This window comes from Tachyglossus aculeatus, chromosome 1, assembly GCF_015852505.1.
Source record: "Tachyglossus aculeatus isolate mTacAcu1 chromosome 1, mTacAcu1.pri, whole genome shotgun sequence".
In the NCBI taxonomy this organism is placed as follows: Eukaryota; Metazoa; Chordata; class Mammalia; order Monotremata; family Tachyglossidae; genus Tachyglossus; species Tachyglossus aculeatus.
In genome coordinates, this window is record NC_052066.1 from 145464180 (window position 1) to 145484254 (window position 20075).

General features: G+C 53.2%; 1 protein-coding gene across 2 annotated transcripts; it reads left to right on the forward strand.

Moving 5' to 3' along the window:
* The first annotated feature begins 432 nt into the window (after nucleotides 1-432).
* On the forward strand, nucleotides 433-18259 carry CKB (creatine kinase B). Of its 2 annotated transcripts, XM_038749105.1 has the most exons (8): nucleotides 433-502; nucleotides 2332-2534; nucleotides 6797-6951; nucleotides 8300-8432; nucleotides 11874-12045; nucleotides 14176-14299; nucleotides 15459-15648; nucleotides 17873-18051. In XM_038749105.1, exons 2-8 carry the CDS (start codon nucleotides 2342-2344, stop codon nucleotides 18049-18051), a joined length of 1146 nt encoding a protein of 381 aa, XP_038605033.1. In that variant the 5' UTR covers nucleotides 433-502; nucleotides 2332-2341. The 2 variants fall into 2 exon arrangements, with proteins under 2 accessions (XP_038605033.1, XP_038605024.1); XM_038749096.1 differs by lacking the exon at nucleotides 433-502 and having other exon boundaries at nucleotides 2342-2534; nucleotides 17873-18259.
* Nucleotides 18260-20075: the final 1816 nt, after the last annotated feature.

The window sequence follows — 20075 nt, forward strand, 5'->3', positions numbered from 1 at the left end:
CTGGGGACGTAAACGGCCAATTCTGCTCGTCGTCCCCCCCATCCCCAAGACCCCACGGGGTCTGAGAGACCCTGCGGATCTGGGCTAGAAGATGGAATCCTCATTTTCCTTGCCAAGGATGGACCCCTCCCTTCCCCCCCACCCCGGCCCAGGCCCATCTGAGTACTGTGCCAAGCTGCGGGGGAGGGTCTGGGGGTGGAAGTGGTGGGCAGGGGGACGGGGAGGGGGGAGAGGGAAAAGACAGCAGCCAGGCTCTGAGAGGGGGAGGGAGGGGACAAAATGGAAGCCACAATGGCCAGGGGTGAGGTAACTACTCCCTTCCCCCAGTCGGCCAATGGAATGAATGGAATAAAAATAGCGGCCAATAAGGAGCCGGTCCCTGCCGGCTATAAAACCCCCAGGGCGGCCCGTTACAGAGACACTTGACTCGCGTGGACGAGGATCTGGCTTTAGGTCAGGAGTCGAGGACTGATTTTTCTCTGCTACCACCCCCAGCTCTTCGGTAAGCCCCCCGAAGGGCCCGTCATGCCCCCCATCCCCTGGCCTGCAGGATGGAGTGTCTTCACTGTCAGCACTAAATCATTTTTCTGGGGCGGGGGGGGGGGTTCTCCCCTTAAAGGAGACGGGGGTGGGGGGGTGGGAAGCCTTCTCCCTTCCCTCCCTCCATCCACCCCCCACCCTGTTGTTTGGGTCTGGTCGAGGTTCTGCCATCCACTGGGGTCCGTGATGGGGTTATCCTTTGGCTGTGCTGGATTTGGGGGTGCTTTTGAGGCTCCCCCCGATGCTATCTCCCGTGGGTGTCTTCCGTCCCCCCACCCCTCACCATTCCTCAGGCCGGGATGCGTCCTTGCGGGAATGCCTCGTCTCCCTGTCAATCAACCTAGCGCTGATCCCGATTAGTTGGGTATTTGGGGCTGTTCCCAGCTCGGCTGGGAATGGGGCTGGAGGGGGGAGGGGGTCGTGGGGGGGGGGGGGAGGGCTCAGCCCTTTCTCAATGGGGTGGGGGGTGGCCGCAGCCTCTCCTCCCCAAAAAGAGAGGGCCCACCGGGGATCCTAACGATGGCACCTGTCTCCGTGTCTGGTGCTCTTGTCCCTCTCCCCCTTCTAGCCCGTGAGCCCGTTGTTCAATCAATCAATCAATCGTATTTATTGCTTTGCACATAGTAAGCGCTTAACAAATACCATTATTATTGAGCGCTTACTGTGTGCAGAGCACTGTACTAAGCGCTCGGGAAGTCCAAGTCGGCGACGCATAGGGACGGTCCCTACGCAACAGCGGGCTCACAGTCTAGAAGGGTCGGGACCGTCTCTCCGGGTTGCCGACTTCATCATCATCATCAATCGTATTTATTGAGCGCTTACTACGTGCAGAGCTCTGTACTAAGCGCTTGGGAAGTACAAATTGGCAACATCTGGAGTCCCTACCCAACAGCGGGCTCGCAGTCTAAAAGGGGGAGACAGAGAACAACTTGGAGTCCCGGAGCGCTTAGTCAATCAATCAATCAATCAATCGTATTTATTGAGCGCTTACTGTGTGCAGAGCACTGTGCTAAGCGCTTGGGAAGTACAAATTGGCAACATATAGAGAGAGTCCCTACCCAACAGCGGGCTCACAGTCTAAAAGGGGGAGACAGAGAACAACTTGGACTCCCGGAGCGCTTAGTCAATCAATCAATCAATCAATCGTATTTATTGAGCGCTTACTGTGTGCAGAGCACTGTACTAAGCGCTTGGGAAGTACAAATTGGCAACGTATAGAGACAGTCCCTACCCAACAGCGGGCTCACAGTCTAAAAGGGGGAGACAGAGAACAACTTGGACTCCCGGAGCGCTTACTATGTGCAGAGCACTGTACTAAGCGCTTGGGAAGTACAAATTGGCAACGTATAGAGACAGTCCCTACCCAACAGCGGGCTCACCGTCTAAAAGGGGGAGACGGAGAACAAAACCAAACATACTAAGAAAATAAAATAAATAGGATAGATAGGGACAAGTCCAGCGCTCCGCAGGCGGTAAGCAAGCGCTCGCTAAATGCGGCCTAGGGAACGAATGTGCGAAGCGCTCACCACGTGCAAAGCGCCTTTTTAAGGGCCGGGTCCGCCTGGATTGTTCCAGGACCTGCTTTTCCAGGGAAGTGGGGGGACGATGGAGAGGAGGAGGAGGAGGAGGATGGAGGATGGGAGGGACCTTGTGATGGGACAGGGGAGGGCCGCGTGTGCCCTTCCCTTGGCCCAGGGAGGGACCTGCCGAGGACGGGCCTCGTCCTTCGTCGGCCCTTTCCCTCCATCCGTCGGTCCTTTCCCTCCATCCGTCGGTCCTCGGGGCGGGCAGGTGGGCAGGCATGCCGTTCTCCAGCGGCCACAACGCGTGGAAGATGCAGCTGAGCGCGGAGGAGGAGTACCCGGACCTGAGCGGCCACAACAACCACATGGCCAAGGTGCTGAGCCCGGAGCTGTACGCCAAGCTGCGCCACTGCCGCACCCCCAGTGGCTTCACCGTGGACGACGTCATCCAGACCGGAGTCGACAACCCGGGTGGGCCCCGACACGCCCACACCTCCGGGACCCGGGTTGGGGCACCGACCGACCCACGGATGGACGGACGGATGGATGGACGGACAAGGACAGCTCCTGCCTTCTCTCTCTCTCTCTCCTTTCTCTCGTGTGTGTCTGTCTCTTGTGTGTGTCTGTCTCTTGTGTGTGTCTGTCTCTTGTGTGTGTCTGTCTCTTGTGTGTGTCTGTCTCTTGTGTGTGTCTGTCTCTTGTGTGTGTCTGTCTCTCGTGTCTGTCTGTCTCTCGTGTCTGTCTGTCTCTCGTGTGTGTCTGTCTCTCGTGTCTGTCTCTTGTGTGTGTCTCTTTCATGTGTCTCTCTCGTGTGTCTCTGTCTCTCGTGTGTGTGTCTCTTTCGTGTGTGCCTCTCTCTCGTGTGTGTCTCTCGCGCATCTCTGTGTCTCTGTCTCCTCTCTCGCGTGCCTCTGTCTCTCTCTCATGTGTGTCTCTCTAACGGGTCTCTGTCTCTCATGTGTGTCTCTCTTGCGTGTCTCTGTCTGTCTCTCATGTGCGTCTCCCTCGCGAGTCTCTGTCTCTCGTGTGTGTCTCTCTCTGGCTTTCCTGTGTCTCTCTGTCTCTCCCTGTCTCGTGTGTCTCTGCCTCTCCTCTCTCACGTGTCTCTCTCATGTGTGTCTCTCTAGCGTGTCTCTGTCTCCCTTGTGTCTGTCTCTCGCTCGTGTGTCTCTGTCTGCCTCTCCTGTCTCTCTGTCTCTCTCTGTCTCGTGTGTCTCTGCCCCTCCTCTCTCGCGTGTCTCTCTCTCTCGTGTGTGTCTCTCTAGCGTGTCTCTGTCTCCCGTGTGTCTGTCTCTCTGCCTCTCCCTGTCTCGTGGGTCTCTGCCTCTCCTCTCTCGCGGGTCTGTCTCTCGTGTGTGTCTGTCTCTCTCTCTCCTGTGTCTCTCTCTGTCTCTCCTGTGTCTCTCTGTCTCTCCCTGTCTCGTGTCTCTCTGTCTCTCCTCCTCTCGCGCACGCATCTCTGTCTCTCGTGTGTGTCTCTCTCTCTTCCGTGTCTCTCTGTCTCTCCTGTGTCTCTCTGTCTCTCCCTGTCTCGTGTGTCTCTGCCTCTCCTCTTCTCTCTCGTGTCTCTCTGTCTCTCCTCCTCTCCCTCTCGTGTCTCTGTCTCTCTCGCGCGCATCTCTGCCTCTCTCTCGTGTGTCTCTCTGTCTCTCCCTGTCTCGTGTGTCTCTGCCTCTCCTCTCTCGCGTGTCTCTGTCTGTCTCTCCCGTGTGTCTGTCTCTCTCTCTCCTGTGTCTCTCTCTGTCTCTCCTGCGTCTCTCTATCTCTCCCTGTCTCGTGTCTCCCTGTCTCGCTCGCACGCGTGTCTCTGTCTCTATCGAGCGTATCTCTGCCTGTCTCTCGTCTGTGTCTCTCTCTCTCTATCTCTCCTATGTCTCTCTGTCTCTCCCTGTCTCGTGTGTCTCTCTCTCGTGTGTGTCCCTCTGTCTCTCCTGTGTCTCTCTGTCTCTCCCTGTCTCGTGTGTCTCTGCCTCTCCCCTTCTCTCTCGTGTCTCTGTCTCTCTCGCGCGCATCTCTGTCTCTGTCTCTCTCTCCTGTGCCTCTCTGTCTCTCCCTGTCTCGTGTGTCTCTCTCTGTCTCTCCTGTGTCTCTCTGTCCCTCCTCCTCTCTCTCGCGTGTCTCTGGCTCTCTCGTGTGTCTCTCTGTCTCTTCTGTGTCTCTCTGTCTCTCCCTGTCTCGTGTGTCTCTGCCTCTCCTCTTCTCTCTCGTGTGTCTCTGTCTCTTTTGGCATCTCTGTCTGTCTCTCTCCTGTGTCGTGTGTGTCTCTCTGTCTTTCCTGTGTCTCTCCGTCTCTCCCTGTCTCGTGTGTCTCTGCCCCTTCTCTCTCTTGTGTCTCTTTCTCTCTTGCGCGCGTGTCTCTGTCTCTCATGCGTCCGTCTGTCTCTCTGTCTCTCCCTGTCTCTCCTGCGTCTCTCTGTCCCTCCTCCTCTCACTCGCGTGTCTCTGTCTCTCTCGTGTGTCTCTGTCTCTTCCGTGTCTCCCTGTCTCTCCCTGTCTCGTGTGTCTCTCTCGTGTGTGTCTCTCTCTGTCTCTTCTGTGTCTCTCTGCCTCTCCTCTTCTCTCTCGTCTGTCTCTGTCTCTCTTGCGCGCGTGTCTCTGTCTCTCATGCGTCCGTCTGTCTCTCTCTGTCTCTCCTGTGTCTCTCTGTCTCGTGTGTCTCTGCCCCTTCTCTCTCGTGTGTCTCTGTCTCTCCTGCGCGCGTGTCTCTGTCTCTCTCGCGTGCATCTCTGTCTGTCTCTCTCTCGTGTCTCTCTCTGTCTCTCCTGTGTCTCTCTGTCTCGCTTGTCTCTGTCTCTCCTCTGTCTCTGTGTGTCTCCGCGGCCCACCCCGTCCCTCCACCAGGGGGCGCCAGAGCGCCGGCACCGCGCTCTCCAAGGTCGCGTTCTCCAGGACCGCAGGCCCCCCCCCCCCCCTTACCCATTCATTCACTCAATCCGATTTATTTGGCCACCTTGTACTTCCCAAGCGCTTAGTACAGTGCTCTGCACACCGTAAGCGCTCAGTAAATACGATTGAATGAATTTATTGAGCGCTTACTGTGTGCAGAGCCCTGTGCAATTCGGCTGCAAATGGAAACAATCCCTGCCCAACTAACCCCACCTAAAAAAAAAAAAACCCTTGGGTTTTTCGCTGCCCTCAGATCAGCCTCGGTGATGCCATCCAATAATAATAATGATGGCGTTTATTAAGCGCTTACTATGTGCAAAGCACTGTTCTAACCGCTGGGGTTCCCAAGCGCTTAGTACAGTGCTCTGCACACAGTAAGCGCTCAATAAATACGATTGATTGGGGAGGTTACAAGGTGATCAGGTGGCCCATGTGAGGCTCTCAGTCTTAATCCCCGTTTTACAGATGAGGTAATTGAGGCCCAGAGAAGTGAAGCGACTTGCCCAAAGTCACACAGCTGACAATTGGTGGAGCTGGGATTTGAACCCATGACCTCCAAAGCCCGGGCTCTTTTCCACTGAGCCACACTGCTTCTCAGGGCAGAGCTCCCCCCTGCCCTTTCCCTAGCTCCCGACAGCCCCAAGATACTTGGGTGGGTGGGTATAATGGGGAGGGTCCCCGCCCAAAGGGTGCCAAATTAAGAGTAAACCTATGTCCATGCCAGCCGCAGGGTCAGACGGGCACCAGCGATCAGCGGACCATTTTTTTCCCCATTATTTAAGTGCTCACTAGATGCCAGGCACACTGTACTAAGCGCCGGGGGTAGTTACAAGGCAATCAGGCTGGACACAGTCTATCCCCCACGACCCTCCCAGTCTTAATTCCCCCCCCGCCCCAAACAGATGAGGGAACTGAGGCCCAGTGAAGTGACTTGTCCAAGGTCACATAGAGGACAAGTGACCGAGCTGGGATTAGAACCCATGACTTTCTGACTCTCAGGCCCGTGCTCTAGCCACTAAATCACGTTGCTTCTGAACGTGTCCCCGTCCCCCCCCATCCCCGGGGAGTGGATAATAATAATAATGATGATGGCATTTATTAAGCACTTACTCCGTGCAAAGCACTGTTCTAAGTGCTGGGGAGGTTACAAGGTGATAATGGGGATTCATCTGTAAAATGGGGGCTGGGGAGGTTACAAGGTGATCTGTAAAATGGGGATTAAAACTGTGAGCCCCCCGTGAGACAACCTGATCACCTTGTAACGTCCCCAGTGCTTAGAACAGTGCTTTGCACATAGTAAGCGCTTAACAAATGCCATCAGTAAGGTGATCAGGTTACAGATAAGGTAATAGACTGAGCCCCCTTCTTCCTCTCCCCCTCCCCATCCCCCCCGCCCTACCTCCTTCCCCTTCCCACAGCACCTGTATATATGTTTGGACAGATTTATTACTCTATTTTACTTGTGTATATATTTACTATTCTATTTATTTTGTTAATGTGTTTTGTTGTCTGCCTCCCCCTTCTAGACTGTGAGCCCGTTGTTGGGTAGGGACCGTCTCAAGTCGTTGCCAACTTGTCCTTCCCAAGCGCTTAGTCCAGTGCTCTGCACACAGTAAGCTCTCAGTAAATACGATTGAATGAATGAATGAGGCCCAGAGAAGTGAAGTGACTTACCCAACGTCACCCAGCTGACAACCGGTGGAGCCGGGATTCGAAGCCCTGACCTATGACTCCAAAGCCCGGGCTCTTTCCACTGAGCCACGATGGGTGGAGGGCGACATGTCGGAGAACGGGAAGGGCAGGGAGGGGGTAAACAGCTGCTGTCTTTTTCTCCCCCCCCTCCTCAGGGCACCCCTTCATCATGACGGTGGGCTGCGTGGCTGGGGACGAGGAGTCCTACGAAGTGTTCAAGGACCTGTTCGACCCCATAATCCAGGACCGCCACGGGGGCTACAAACCCTGCGATGAGCACAAGACCGACCTGAACCCGGAGAACCTGGAGGTGCGGCCCTGGGGGGGGTGGGGAGGGCCGGGGAATAATAATAATAATAATAATAATAATAATAATAATAATAATAATGAAGAGATCTCAATCTGTCAAGCTAAGGGTTAACCACCTCCTACCTGTTTTCTGGGAGCCGGGCTTCTTCTCTTTATGCTATTTCTTGACCGCTTCCTATGATGTGTCAAGCGCTAGGGTAGGTATAAATCAATTGTGGGCAGGGAATGCGTCTGTTTTATTGTGTTGTTCTCTCCCAAGCTCTTAGTTCAGGGCTCTGCACACAGTAAGCGCTCAATAAATGCGACTGAATTTGTTTCGTCGTCCGTCTCATCATCAATCGTATTTATTGAGCACTTACTGTGTGCAGAGCACTGTACTAGTCCCTCTTCTAGACTGTGAGCCTGTTGTTGGGTAGGGACCGTCTCTTTACATTGCTGACTTGTACTTCCCAAGCGCTTAGTACAGTGCTCTGCACGCAGTAAGCGCTCAATAAATACGATTGAATGAATGATTCAATCTGCTCAATTCAAGCTGCTCTGCTGTTTGTCTGCTGTGACCTTGGGCCAGTTAACTCACTTCTCTGTGCCTCAGTTCCCTTGTCTGTACGACAGGGATTTAATTCATTCATTCAATTGTATTTATTGAGCACTTACTGTGTGCAGAGCACTGGACTAAGCGCTTGGGAAGTACAAATCGGCAACATATAGAGACGGCCCCTACCCAAGACGGCGAGCCCTCTGTGGAAAAGGGATTGTGTCCAACCTGATTACCTTGTATCTACCCCAGGACTTAGTACGGTGCTCTGCACATGATAAATCATTCATTCAATCAGATTTACTGAGCGCTTACTGGGTGCAGAGCCCTTTATTCATTCAATCGTATTTATTGAGCGCTTACTGTGTGCAGAGCACTGTACTAAGCGCTTGGGAAGTACAAGTCGGCAACATATAGAGACGATCCCTACCCAACAGTGGGCTCAAGCGCTTATCACAGGCTGTGAGCCCAGTGAGGGAAAGGGGCTAAGTAGGAGGGAGAACAGGTATCGAATCCCCATTTTGCAGATCATCATCAATCATATTTATCGAGCTCTTACTGTGTGCACAGCACTGTATTAAGCGCTTGGGAAGTACAAGTTGGCAACATATAGAGACAGTCCCTACCCAACAGTGGGCTCCCATTTTGCAGATGAGGAAAATGGGGCAGCGAGGCAGCTCCTGTAGGTATTATGGGGGGGGAGAAGGCCCCTGCGGGGTGGGCCAGACCTCTGACCGGGGTTGGGTCTGGGGTGGCGGGGGAAAACATGAGGCTGTGGCTAAGTTGTGCCTGTGTGTTGGCTCCCCACGGGCAGGGCGGCGACGACCTGGATCCCAACTACGTGCTGAGCTCCCGCGTGCGGACCGGCCGCAGCATCCGCGGCTTCTGCCTCCCTCCGCACTGCAGCCGGGGAGAGCGCCGCGCCATCGAGAAGCTCTCCGTCGAAGGTACGGCCCGGGTGGCCCTCGACACCCCTCTCCTCTGGGAGCAGGAGGCCAAGGGAGGCGGGGGCGGGCTGCCTCCATCTCCCTCCGTCGGCTTTGCTTCTTCCCTCCTTGTCGCCCGCCCCCGGCCCGGCCCTGCTTCCCTGCGGCGGGTGGGCTGCCGTGGCACCTGGATTCCCCAAACCCCGGGAGAAACCATTTTACCTTCTCAGACGGAGCAGCCCCAATTTCCTCGCCTGTGGGATTTTAAATGGGTGACCTTCATCCAACCTCTCTTCTGTCTTTCTCTCTTTTTTTGTCCTCTTTCTTGTTTCCTCTCTCCCTGTCTCTCCCACCACCACTCAAACACAAATTGAGGCCTGCAATCAATCAATCAATCAATCGTATTTATTGAGCGCTTACTATGTGCAGAGCACTGTACTAAGCGCTTGGAAAGTACAAATTGGCAACACATAGAGACAGTCCCTACCCAACAGTGGGCTCGCAGTCTAAAAGGGGACTGCCTGCAGCAGTTTTCCAGGCAGCCCAAGGGTCTCCCTTCTTCTTAGGTCACAGCACAGTCCCCGCAGGGTGTGAGGGAAGCGGGAATGACTTCCAAGGCCTCCCTCTATTCCTGTCCTGCACTTTCAGTGGACTGGAGGAGAACTCTTAACCTCCCAGGGCTCGGAGAGAAGCGGGGGAAGAGGAACGCTGGAGGGGAAATTGCTCAACTGGGTCTTGATGGTGCGTGGGGAGGGGAGAAGAGGAAGCTCTAGCCCCATTTCCAGTCAGCTGCCGCCAGCTTCAACCAGTTCTCCCTATCTCAGGTGTTTTCCCCAAGGCCTCCTTATCTTCTCATCTGCCTGCGGGGGCCGGGGCAGGGCTGGGAATACTTTATATCCTGCCAGTTACTGCTCAGAGAGGTGGGGTGACTTCTCCAAGGTCACACAGCTATGGCTCTGCCACTTGTCTGCTGTGTGGCCGTGGGCAAATCATTGCTCTTCCTTGTTTACCTCATCTGTAAAATAAATGGAATATTTAAATAAAGAAATTTAAAATTTATTTTAAATAAATAAAATAAATAAATGTAAAATAAAATAAATAAATGTAGGACATGGGCCGAGTCCAACCTGATTAGCTTAGTGCAGTGCCTGGTCCAAAGTATTTAACAACATAAAAAAAAAAATCTGATGCCCTTGCACCCTTCTCCCTTTCAAGGGCTTATGGAGTCAGAGGTCAGGGGTTCAAATCCCGGCTCCGCCACCTGTCAGCTGGGTGACTTTGGGCAAGTCACTTCACTTCTCTGGGCCTCAGTTACCTCATCTGTAAAATGGGGATGAAGACTGTGTGCCCCCCGTGGGACAACCTGATCACCTTGTAACCTCCCCAGTGCTTAGAACAGTGCTTTGCACATAGTAAGCGCTTAAGCGCTCAGTGGATAGAGCCTGGGCTTTGGAGTCAGTGGTCATGGGTTCAAATCCCAGCTCCACCAATTGTCAGCTGTGTGACTTTGGGCAAGTCACTTAACTTTTCTCTCCCTTCCCATCCCCACAGCACCTGTATATATGTATATATGTTTGTACATATTTATTACTCTATTTTATTTGTATATGTTTATTCTATTTTATTAATATGTTTTGTTTTGTTCTCTGTCTCCCCCTTCTAGACTGTGAGCCCACTGTTGGGTAGGGACCGTTGCTATATGTTGCCAACTTGTACTTCCCAAGCACTTAGTACAGTGCTCTGCACACAGTAAGTGCTCAATAAATACGAATGAATGAATGAATGAATAAATGCCATTATTATTATTATGGCCTATGACAATCCACCCAGCAGGGTGTTTAACTGCCCAGCAGAAATAAGGATCTGGTGGATGGGTAATAAAAATAATGGTATTTAACTCTTACCCTGGGTCAAGGACTGATGAAAGGGACAAGCGTGTTAGACACAATCCAAGTAGGAGGGAGAACTGGTATTAAACTGCCATTTTACAGATGAGCTAAGTGAGGTGCAAAGAAGTTAAGTGACTTGCCCAAGGTCACACAGCAGTCATGGCAGGATTAGGACCAAGGTCCTCTGACTCCCAGTCCTGGGCTCTTTCCACTAGACCCTGCTGTTCATTGCGCCTGCTTGGGGTGATAAGGAATTGAGCCTCTCCTACCCCCTTCCTTCATGTGCTGCCCAAATTCCAACCTGTGTTTTCTTCCCCATTCATTCATTCATTCATTCAGTCGTATTTATTGAGCGCTTACTGTGTGCAGAGCACTGTACTAAGCGCTTGGGAAGTACAAGTTGGCAACATGTAGAGACGGTCCCTACCCAATCAATCAATCATATTGAGCGCTTACTGTGTGCAAAGCACTGTACTAAGAGCTTGGGAAGTACAAGTTGGCAACATATAGAGACGGTCCCTACCCAACAGTGGGCTCACAGTCTAGACGGGGGAGACGGACAAGAAAACAAAACATATTAACGAAATAAAATAAATAGAATAAATATGTACAAGTAAAATAGAGTAAAAAATATGTACAAACATATATACATTCATTCATTCAATCGTATTTATTGAGCGCTTACTGTGTGCAGAGCACTGTACTAGGCGCTTGGGAAGTACAAGTCGGCAACCGATAGAGACGATCCCTACCCAATAACGGGCTCACAGTCTAGAAGGGGGAGATGGAAAACAAAACATGTGGACAGGTGTCAAGTCACCAGAATAAATAAAAATAAAGCTAGATGTCCTGCCCGAGGAGAAACTCTCCCTGCCACAAGACTCTAAGCTCCCATATATACATATATATGCCTTGTCCCACAGCCTACGTACTATGTAGGGGGGAGAATAGGTATTCAATCCCCTTTTTAGAGTTGAGGAAATAGAGGCAGAGAAGAGTTCCCCGGAGCAATACCCTTAACTCTTTTCCCCACTCAGTCCCTGACTGTCCCTCCAGTGACCCAGCCTGGACCATCCCACACTCTTAACTCTTCCCCTCTCAGTCCCCGGCTCTCCCTCCAGTGACCCAACATGGCCAGCGGGTCCATCGATCTTTCCAAACTCCCTTGAAACTATGCACTGGTGTTCCCCTAGGCAGTGTGGCTTTCCCCAGAGCCCAGCCTAGGCCTCTCTTTCTCACCCGGGCTTGGGGGAGAGACAGGGGAGGTGCTTGAATGATGATGATGATGGCATTTATTAAGCGCTTACTATGTGCAAAGCACAGTTCTAAGCGCTGAGGAGGTTACAAGGTGATCAGGTTGTCCCACGGGGGTGGAGCTCAGAGTCTTCATCCCCATTTTACAGATGAGGCCCAGAGAAGTGAAGTGACTTGCCCAAAGTCACACAGCTGACAATGGGCAGAGCCGGAATTTGAACCCATGACCTCTGACTCCAAAGCCCGGGCTCACTGAGCCACGCTGCTGAATGAATTACTGATTGATTGATTAATGGATTGATTCCGTTTCTGTCTCCAGCGCTGTCCAGTCTGGAGGGAGACCTCACGGGCAAGTACTATGCCCTGAAGAACATGACGGAGCAGGAACAGCAGCAGCTGATCGATGACCATTTCCTCTTCGACAAGCCCGTGTCTCCCCTGCTCCTGGCCTCTGGCATGGCCCGGGACTGGCCCGACGGTAGAGGCATTTGGTGAGCGTCTGCAATCCCCTCCCCACCTTCCGCACAGGCGCAACCCACCCCGTCATTTCGGGAGAAGAGCTCGTAGGTTGGGGGGGAAGCAGGGGAGACAGGAGACTCTGAATTCACAGCTGTTCGGTGCCACCCCTCCTCGGCGGTGGGCGAAAGCGTCCAGCCCTGCCCTCACATCCCGGGTCATGCCAGCTGGGCTGAGGGCTGATGTGGCCGGCCTGTCTGATGCCAGGGGGAGTGGAGACCTTCACCCAGCTGGAGGGAGGCCATGGGCTGCATGGTGGCATGTCAATCAATCAATCAATTGTATTTATTGAGCGCTTTTTGAGTGTCCAAAAAGGAGACCGACCCCTCCCCCGGTGCTTTATGCCGACGAGCTAACTCAGGGCCGGCAGGGAGAGGGAACTGCGTCGGGGTCTGCGTTGGGGTCACCTCAGGGCTGGCAAGGCGTGCCACACTCACCACAGCCCCCGGCACCTCATCATCATCAATCGTATTTATTGAGCGCTTAATGTGTGCAGAGCACTGTACTAAGCGCTTGGGAAGTACAAGTTGGCAACATATAGAGACAGTCCCTACCCAACAGTGGGCTCAGAGCACCCGAGCCGTGCTCTGCACCTCTTACAGATGACAGTGGATTCTGAGGTGGAGAGAGGGGCCCAACCCCAGACAGCTAACTCTTTCTCACCATGCTACAAGATTTAATAATAATAATAATAATGATAGCATTTATTAAGCACTTACTATGTGCAAAGCACTGTTCTAAGTGCTGGGGGGTTACAAGGTGAACAGGTTGTCCCACGGGGGGCTCACCGTCTTCATCCCCATTTTCCAGATGAGGGAACTGAGGCCCAGAGAAGTGAAGTGACTTGCCCAAAGTCACACAGCTGACAGCTGGCGGAGCCGGGATTTGAACCCACGACCTCTGACTCCAAAGCCCGGGCTCTTTCCACTGAGCCATGCTGCTTCTCTGAAGAAATCTACAAGATTTCTTCTTCATTCCTCTTCTTTTGCCCTCAGTCTTTCTGAATCGATCAATCAATGGTATGAGTGCTTACTATGTGCAGAGCACTGCTCTTAAGAGCTTAATGAGAAGCAGCGTGGCTCAATGGAAAGAGCCTGGGCTTTGGAGTCAGAGGTCACGGGTTCAAATCCCGGCTCCGCCAACTGTCAGCTGTGTGCCTTTGGGCAAGTCCCTTCACTTCTCTGTGCCTCAGTTGCCTCATCTGTAAAATGGGGATGAAAACTGTGAGCCCCCCATGGGACAACCTGATCACCTTGTAACCTCCCCGGTGCTTACAACAGTGCTTTGCACGTAGTAAGCACTTAACAAATACCATGTTAGAGAAGCAGCGTGGCTCAGTGGAAAGAGCCTGGGCTTTGGAGTCAGAGGTCATGGGTTCAAATCCCGCCTCCACCAATTGTCAGCTGTGTGACTTTGGGCAAGTCACTTCACTTCTCTGTGCCTCAGTTACCTCATCTGTAAAATGGGGAATTGAGACTGTGAGCCCACCGTGGGATGACCTGATCACCTTGTAACCTCCCCGGTGCTTAGAACAGTGCTTTGCACATAGTAAGCGCTTAATAAATGTCATTAAAAAAATAATGGGAATATGGGGATAGGAGACTCATCTGGAGAGAGTTATGGGAGCATGGGGGGGGGTGGTCACCCCTGGGGTGGGAAGGCCAGGAGCCTCTAGGGGATTCAGGGTGGGGCAGACTGACTCTCCCTGAATAACGGGGCCCGGGTCAGCTGAAACCGTGGACACCTAAAACCCTGAGCCAGATCCAACATGGACTCTTATCATCATCATCAATTGTATTTATTGAGCGCTTACTGTGTGCAGAGCACTGTACTAAGCACTTGGGAAGTACAAATTGGCAACATATAGAGACAGTCCCTACCCAACAGTGGGCTCACAGTCTTACTTTGAGACCGTGACTTCTGGGGATGAGGAAGGGGCGTGCGTAGCTGAAAGCAGCTACCCCAGCACGGCCGCTGTGGACATCTGTGTCTCAGGCATCTTAATCAATCATTTATTGAGCGCTTACCATGCGCAGAGCACTGTACTAAGGGCACTGAGGATGGGGAGGGAAGCTGATAACACGGGATGGGTCACCTGCTTACAGGCATAACGACAACAAGACTTTCCTCGTGTGGATTAATGAGGAGGACCACCTCCGTGTCATCTCCATGCAGAAGGGGGGCAACATGAAGGAGGTCTTCACCCGCTTCTGCACAGGGCTGACCCAGGTAAGTGTTTGTGTGTGTTTGTGTACGTACACACAGGGGAGAGGGTGGGTCTGGGTGCCACAGGAGGAAGGCAACCAATGTAACCCATGGGGCCAGGCTGGATTCTGCCCATCTGCAAGGATGGTTCTTAAATAGCTATCAATGCCTAAAGGGCAGAAGCCGATTTAGGCTGATAGTTCCACCGAGGCTGGGCCCCTGTGGCCGAGCAGAGACCCCCCCAGCATGAGCTAGCAACCCCCTACCCCCACCCCAGGCTTTCTTCCTGCCTTGTGTCTCAGATTCCCACGGGCCTTAGACTCTTCTTCCCTTTGGGATGCTCCTCCTCTGTTGCCATGGTGCCCGGCCCTGCGTAGGCCCTTGCTGCTGACACGGATGTTAGTTTACACGGATTGTCTCTCCGTCTCTGTCTGTCTCTCTGTCCCATCCTCCGGCCAAGGAGGGAGGTGGAAACAGAGGTGAGGCCCCGGGGGGTCAGTGGTTCAGAGTGTTGTCTGGGGGGGACCTAGCCATTGATAGGCTTCTTCTCTTTCTGACCCTAACCCACCTTATAACCTTCCCAGCGCTTAGAACAGTGCTTTGCACATAGTAAGCGCTTAACAAATGCCATTAAAAAAAAAAACCCTAATATTCCCACTGCAGCTGCTTCATTGTCTTGCACCTTTAGAGTTATCATCATCATCAATCGTATTTATTGAGCGCTTACTATGTGCAGAGCACTGTACTAAGCGCTTGGGAAGTACAAATTGGTAACATATAGAGACAGTCCCTACCCAACAGTGGGCTCACAGTCTACAAAGGGGAAGAGTTCTGTCTCCTAGGAGACTTAGGTGGGGAGCAGTTTTTCCGGCCATTCCTTTGTCAGTGGGGGTGGAGAGCATTGCAATCCTGGGGTGACCAAGGTGTGACATGCCAATTCTCTCCGGATGTCTCAGAAACAGCTGCACCAACTCACACTCTCTGTCTCTCTCTCTGTCTCTCTCTCTCTCTCCTATGAGCCTTTTGTTGGGTAGGGATTGTCTATCTGTTGCCGAATTGTACCTTCCAAGCGCTTAGTACGGTGCTCTGCACACAATAAGCGCTCAATAAATATGATTAAATGAATGAAAGGGTGTCTCTCTCTTTCTTCACTCTCTCTCTCTCCTCTTTCCTGCCCTTCTAGATCGAAACCCTCTTCAAGACCAAGAACTACGAGTTCATGTGGAACCCCCACCTGGGCTACATCCTGACCTGCCCCTCCAACCTGGGCACGGGGCTGCGGGGGGGCGTGCACATCAAGCTGCCCCACCTGGGCAAGCACGAGAAGTTTGGCGAGATCCTCAAGAAGCTCCGGCTGCAGAAGAGGGGCACAGGTGAGGGTCATTCCTCCCCCGCCCCTCTCAGAGGGGCTACCGGAGGGCTGGCACAATGGGGCTAGGAGGAGCTAGGGTTGCAGTCGAGCCCAGGACCCTACGCCCCATTCTTCGGATGGGATCACCTGCTAAATCACCTCATTCATTCATATTTATGGAGCGCTTTCTGTGTGCGGAGCACTGTACTAGGCACGCGGGAGAGTACGCTCGAACTCCCTGCCCACAACCAGCTTACAGTCTCCGGCTCGCTCAGAGCCTGGGACTTGCTGGGAGCTGGAGGTTGCGGGCTCGTAGGTGGAACTGGTCTCCGACTTTCCCACTTCCCATCCCATCCCGACGAGGGGCAGTGGGGGGGTCCTGAGGGCTGGTTGCGGACACACACTGGGGCTCAGAGTCCAGGGAGGGGTGGGAGGCTGGCCCAGTCGCGGCTGGCCACGGGCCTGGGGGTCAGAAGGACCTGGGTTCTAATTCCGGTTCTGCCACTTGTCTGCTGTGTGATCTTGGGCAAGGCACTTCACTTCTCCGGGCCTCAGGGACCTCATCTGTAAAATGGGAGCTCTCTGTGGGACGGGGACTTTGTTCAACCTGATTAACTAGAGAAGCAGCGTGGCTTAGTGGAAAGAGCAAGGGCTTGGGAGTCAGAAGTTGTGGGTTCTAGTCAGCTGTGTGACTTTGGGCAAGTCACTTAACGTCTCTGTGCCTCAGTTAACTCATCTGTAAAAAATGGGGATTAAGACTGTGAGCCCGACCTGGGACAACCTGATAACCTTGTATCTCCCCCAGCCCTTAGAGCAGTACTTGGCACATAGTAAGTGCTTAACAAATACCATTATTATTATTATTTACTCCAGTGCTTAATACAGTGCCTAGCACATAATAATAATAATAATGATGATGGAATTTATTAAGCGCTTACTATGTGCAAAGCACTGTTCTAAGCGCTGGGGCAGTTACAAGGTGATCAGGTTGTCCCACGGGGGGCTCACAGTCGTAATCCCCATTTCACAGATGAGGGAACTGAGGCACAGGGAAGTTGTGACTTGCCCAAAGTCACACAGATGACAAGTGGCGGAGCTGGGAGCACATAGGAAGTTCTTAATAAATACCATTTGGGGATTCAGTCAATCGTATTTATTGAGCGCTTACTGTGTGCAGAGCACTGTACTAAGCGCTTGGGAAGTACAAGTTGGCAACATATAGAGACGGTCCCTATGCAACGGTATCAAAAAAGGGGGCTGGGGTGGGACTGGTACTGAGGGGTTGGGCCAAAGAGGAGGGTGGGGCCTGGACCCTTGGTGCAGGGGGCTCCAGCTAGCCCACGGTGGAGACTTCTTCTCCTGTCTTGGGGGGGCAAGGAGCTCCACTGTCCTGCCAGCTGCCTTTGTGAGCAGGGTAACAGTTCTAGATTTCTTTTATTCATTCATTCAATCATATTTATTGAGCACTTACTGGGTGCAGAGCACTGTACTAAGTGCTTGGGAGAGTACAATAGAATGATAAACTGTCACGTTCCTTGCCCACAGTGAGCTTACTGGCTAGAGGTGGGGAGACAGACATGGATACAAATAAATAAGATTAAAGATATGTCCACAAGTGCTGTGGGGTTGGGAGGAGGGACGGGCAAAGGGAGCAAGTCGGGGCGATGCAGAAGGGAGTGGGGGAAGAGGAAAAGGGGGCTTAGTCAGGGAAGGCCTCTTGGAGGAGATGGGCCTTCACTGAGCCTTTGAAGGTGGGGAGGGGGATTGTACCTTGCATATGGGAGAAGCAGCATGGCTCAGTGGAAAGAGCCTGGGCTTTGGAGTCAGGTCCTGGGTTCAAATCCCGGCTACGCCAACTGTCAGCTGTGTGACTTTGGGCAAGTCACTTCACTTCTCTGGGCCTCAGTGACCTCATCTGTAGAATGGGGGTGAAGATTGTGAGCCCCACATGGGACAACCTGATCACCTTGTATCCTCCCCAGCGCTTAGAACAGTGCTTTGCACGTAGTAAGCTCTTAACATTATTATTATATGAAGAGGGAGGGCATTGCGGGCATGTGGAGAGGAAGAAGCCCGACTCTGGGCCCTGGGCTCTGTCTGAAATCACGGGGCCCGGGCCCTGGTTCTCTGCGGCCTCCAGGGTGGTGGTCAGTGGATCAGTGTGTGTCGGGGTGGGGGGGCTGCGCACTGGGCCAGGATGCCGGTTCCCCATTTCCCGCTCTCACCCCCCTCCTCCCCTCGTGCAGGGGGTGTGGACACGGCGGCGGTCGGGGGCGTGTTTGACATCTCCAACGCCGACCGGCTGGGCTTCTCCGAGGTGGAGCTGGTGCAGATGGTGGTAGACGGGGTCAAGCTCCTCATCGAGATGGAGAAGCGGCTGGAGAAGGGGCAGCCCATCGACGACCTCATGCCGGCCCAGAAGTGAGGCCCTCGGCCCACCCGGCCACCCCCTCCCCACCCCGCTTCCTAATTTATTGGGTGAGTCACCACCATTGCTCCCACTGCTCCTGGGGGCTCCTCAGTCCCCCGCTAGCCACACTGTAGAGAAGTCTTCCATCCATGTGTGTAGAGTTTATTTTTTTGATGGCTGAAATGTTGCTCAAAGCTGAAATAAACTATTGTTTTGGCCTGAGCAGCTGTCTCCGTTCCTTTAAGACAAACTCCTTTTTCCCCTCCCCGATTCCCGCGCACATCATACTCCAACACTGGGGTGAGGGAAGGGAGAGAGCGGTGATCGCATGCTCTGTTGGCTCTAGGGGATCAGGCCTCTGTGTCTAAGGGGATTGTAAGCTCCTTCTGGGCAGGGAACATGTCTACCACCTTTGTTTTGTTTTATGGCTTAGTACAGTGCTCTGCACACAGTAAGCGCTCAATAAATGCGATTGAATTGAATGAATTTGTTGAATGCTTATTATGTGCCAGGCACTGTAAGACGCACTGGGGTAAATACAAGCGTTGTCAGGTTGGGCACGGTCCCTGTCCCACATGGAGCTCACAGTCTTAATCCCCATTTTACAGATGAGGTCATGGAGGGACAGAGAAGTGAAGTGACTTGCCCAAGGTCACACAGCAGGCCTTCTGTCTCCCCTGCCCATGGTCTCTCCACGAGGCCCATGTCCTCTCTTAAAGCACTTAATATAGCGCTCTGCACACGGTGAGATAAATACCTCTGATGGACGATCGAGCCACGGCAACAGCTATGTTGCCAATTTGTACTTCCCAAGTGCTTAGTACAGTGCTCTGCACATAGTAAGCGCTCAATAAATACGATTGATGATGATGATGAGCCCCTGCCAGGCTCAGGAAGCAGGAGACAGGATGGGGTGCTCCCCTGTGGGTTTGTGTACCTGTAAGTGGGCAGTTGTGTAGTCTCACTACAAATCCACCCTGGCAAACCACTACTACTATGGGGATCGGGGAAGCCTGGCCGATCGGTTATGCTGCCGACTTGTATTTTCCAAGCGCTTAGTACAGTGCGCTGCACACAGTAAGTGCTCAATATATGATTGAATGAAAGGAGGAGGCCTGGACCTCATCTGATGCTCCTCTCATGGCCTGGTGTAGACGGGGGAAGCTCCTGCTTCCCCTGGTCAGAAGTCACGCCTCTGGCCTGTGATCTTTCTGGACAAGTGGAAATGGTGGAGAATGTGCCTCGTCCTGGCCCGTCCCAACCACTTAGCCCAGTCCCCTCTCGAGATCGCACTGCGGCCTGTCGAAGTGATAGTTTCCCTGCCAGAAACTTGCCAGCTCCTCTCCCCTGGCAGGAGCTAGGGCAGCCAATGCCATCTTGCTGAGGGTCGCTGATGCCCGTGACGGCACCTGGGGAGGGAGGCTCCGAGCCTCGACCTACATGGATCGGGGCCAGCCTGCCCTGGCTGAGATGGGGTGAGAAGCGGTGCCACCCAGGCTTGCAGGGGAGCCAGGCTTAGACAGCTAATTGGCCCTGCCCAGGACTCATCCCGAGGAAAGCACGGAGCGTCTCCCCTCTTAAACTACCCAGGACACTGACGCTGGCCATAAAAGGCAAGTTTGGACACGGGCAGCGGTTCGGCACTGTCTTTCTTCCCCGGATGCCGCCACCAGTAACAGAGTGAGGGCTTTCTGTACGAGCCCGGGGCTGCTGGGTTGTGGCTTATTAATTGTCAAGCCGCTCACACAGAGCCCTCTTAACCTTCCTGGGCAGCGTTGGCAGGACGGGGGCCCCTGAAGTGGAAAGAGGGGCTGGCCAAGGGCGTGGGGTGAGCTTAATAATAACAATTGATGGTATTCGTTATGTGCTTATTCTGTTCTAAGTGCAGGGATAGATACAAGCTAATCAGGTTGGACGCAGTCCCTGTCCCACATGGGGCTGACAATCTTAATCCCTATTTTACCGATGAGGTAACTGAGGCACAGAGAAGTGAAATAACTTGCCCAAGGTCACCCAGCAGAGAAGTGGCAGAGCCAGGA

Coding starts and splice junctions, on each gene's coding strand:
- CKB (XM_038749105.1), top strand. CDS start 2,342: ATGCCGTTCTCCAGCGGCCACAACGCGTGGAAGATGCAGCTGAGCGCG. Junction 12,046..14,175: donor CCCGACGGTAGAGGCATTTG/GTGAGCGTCTGC, acceptor ACCTGCTTACAG/GCATAACGACAACAAGACTT. Junction 14,300..15,458: donor TCTGCACAGGGCTGACCCAG/GTAAGTGTTTGT, acceptor CTGCCCTTCTAG/ATCGAAACCCTCTTCAAGAC.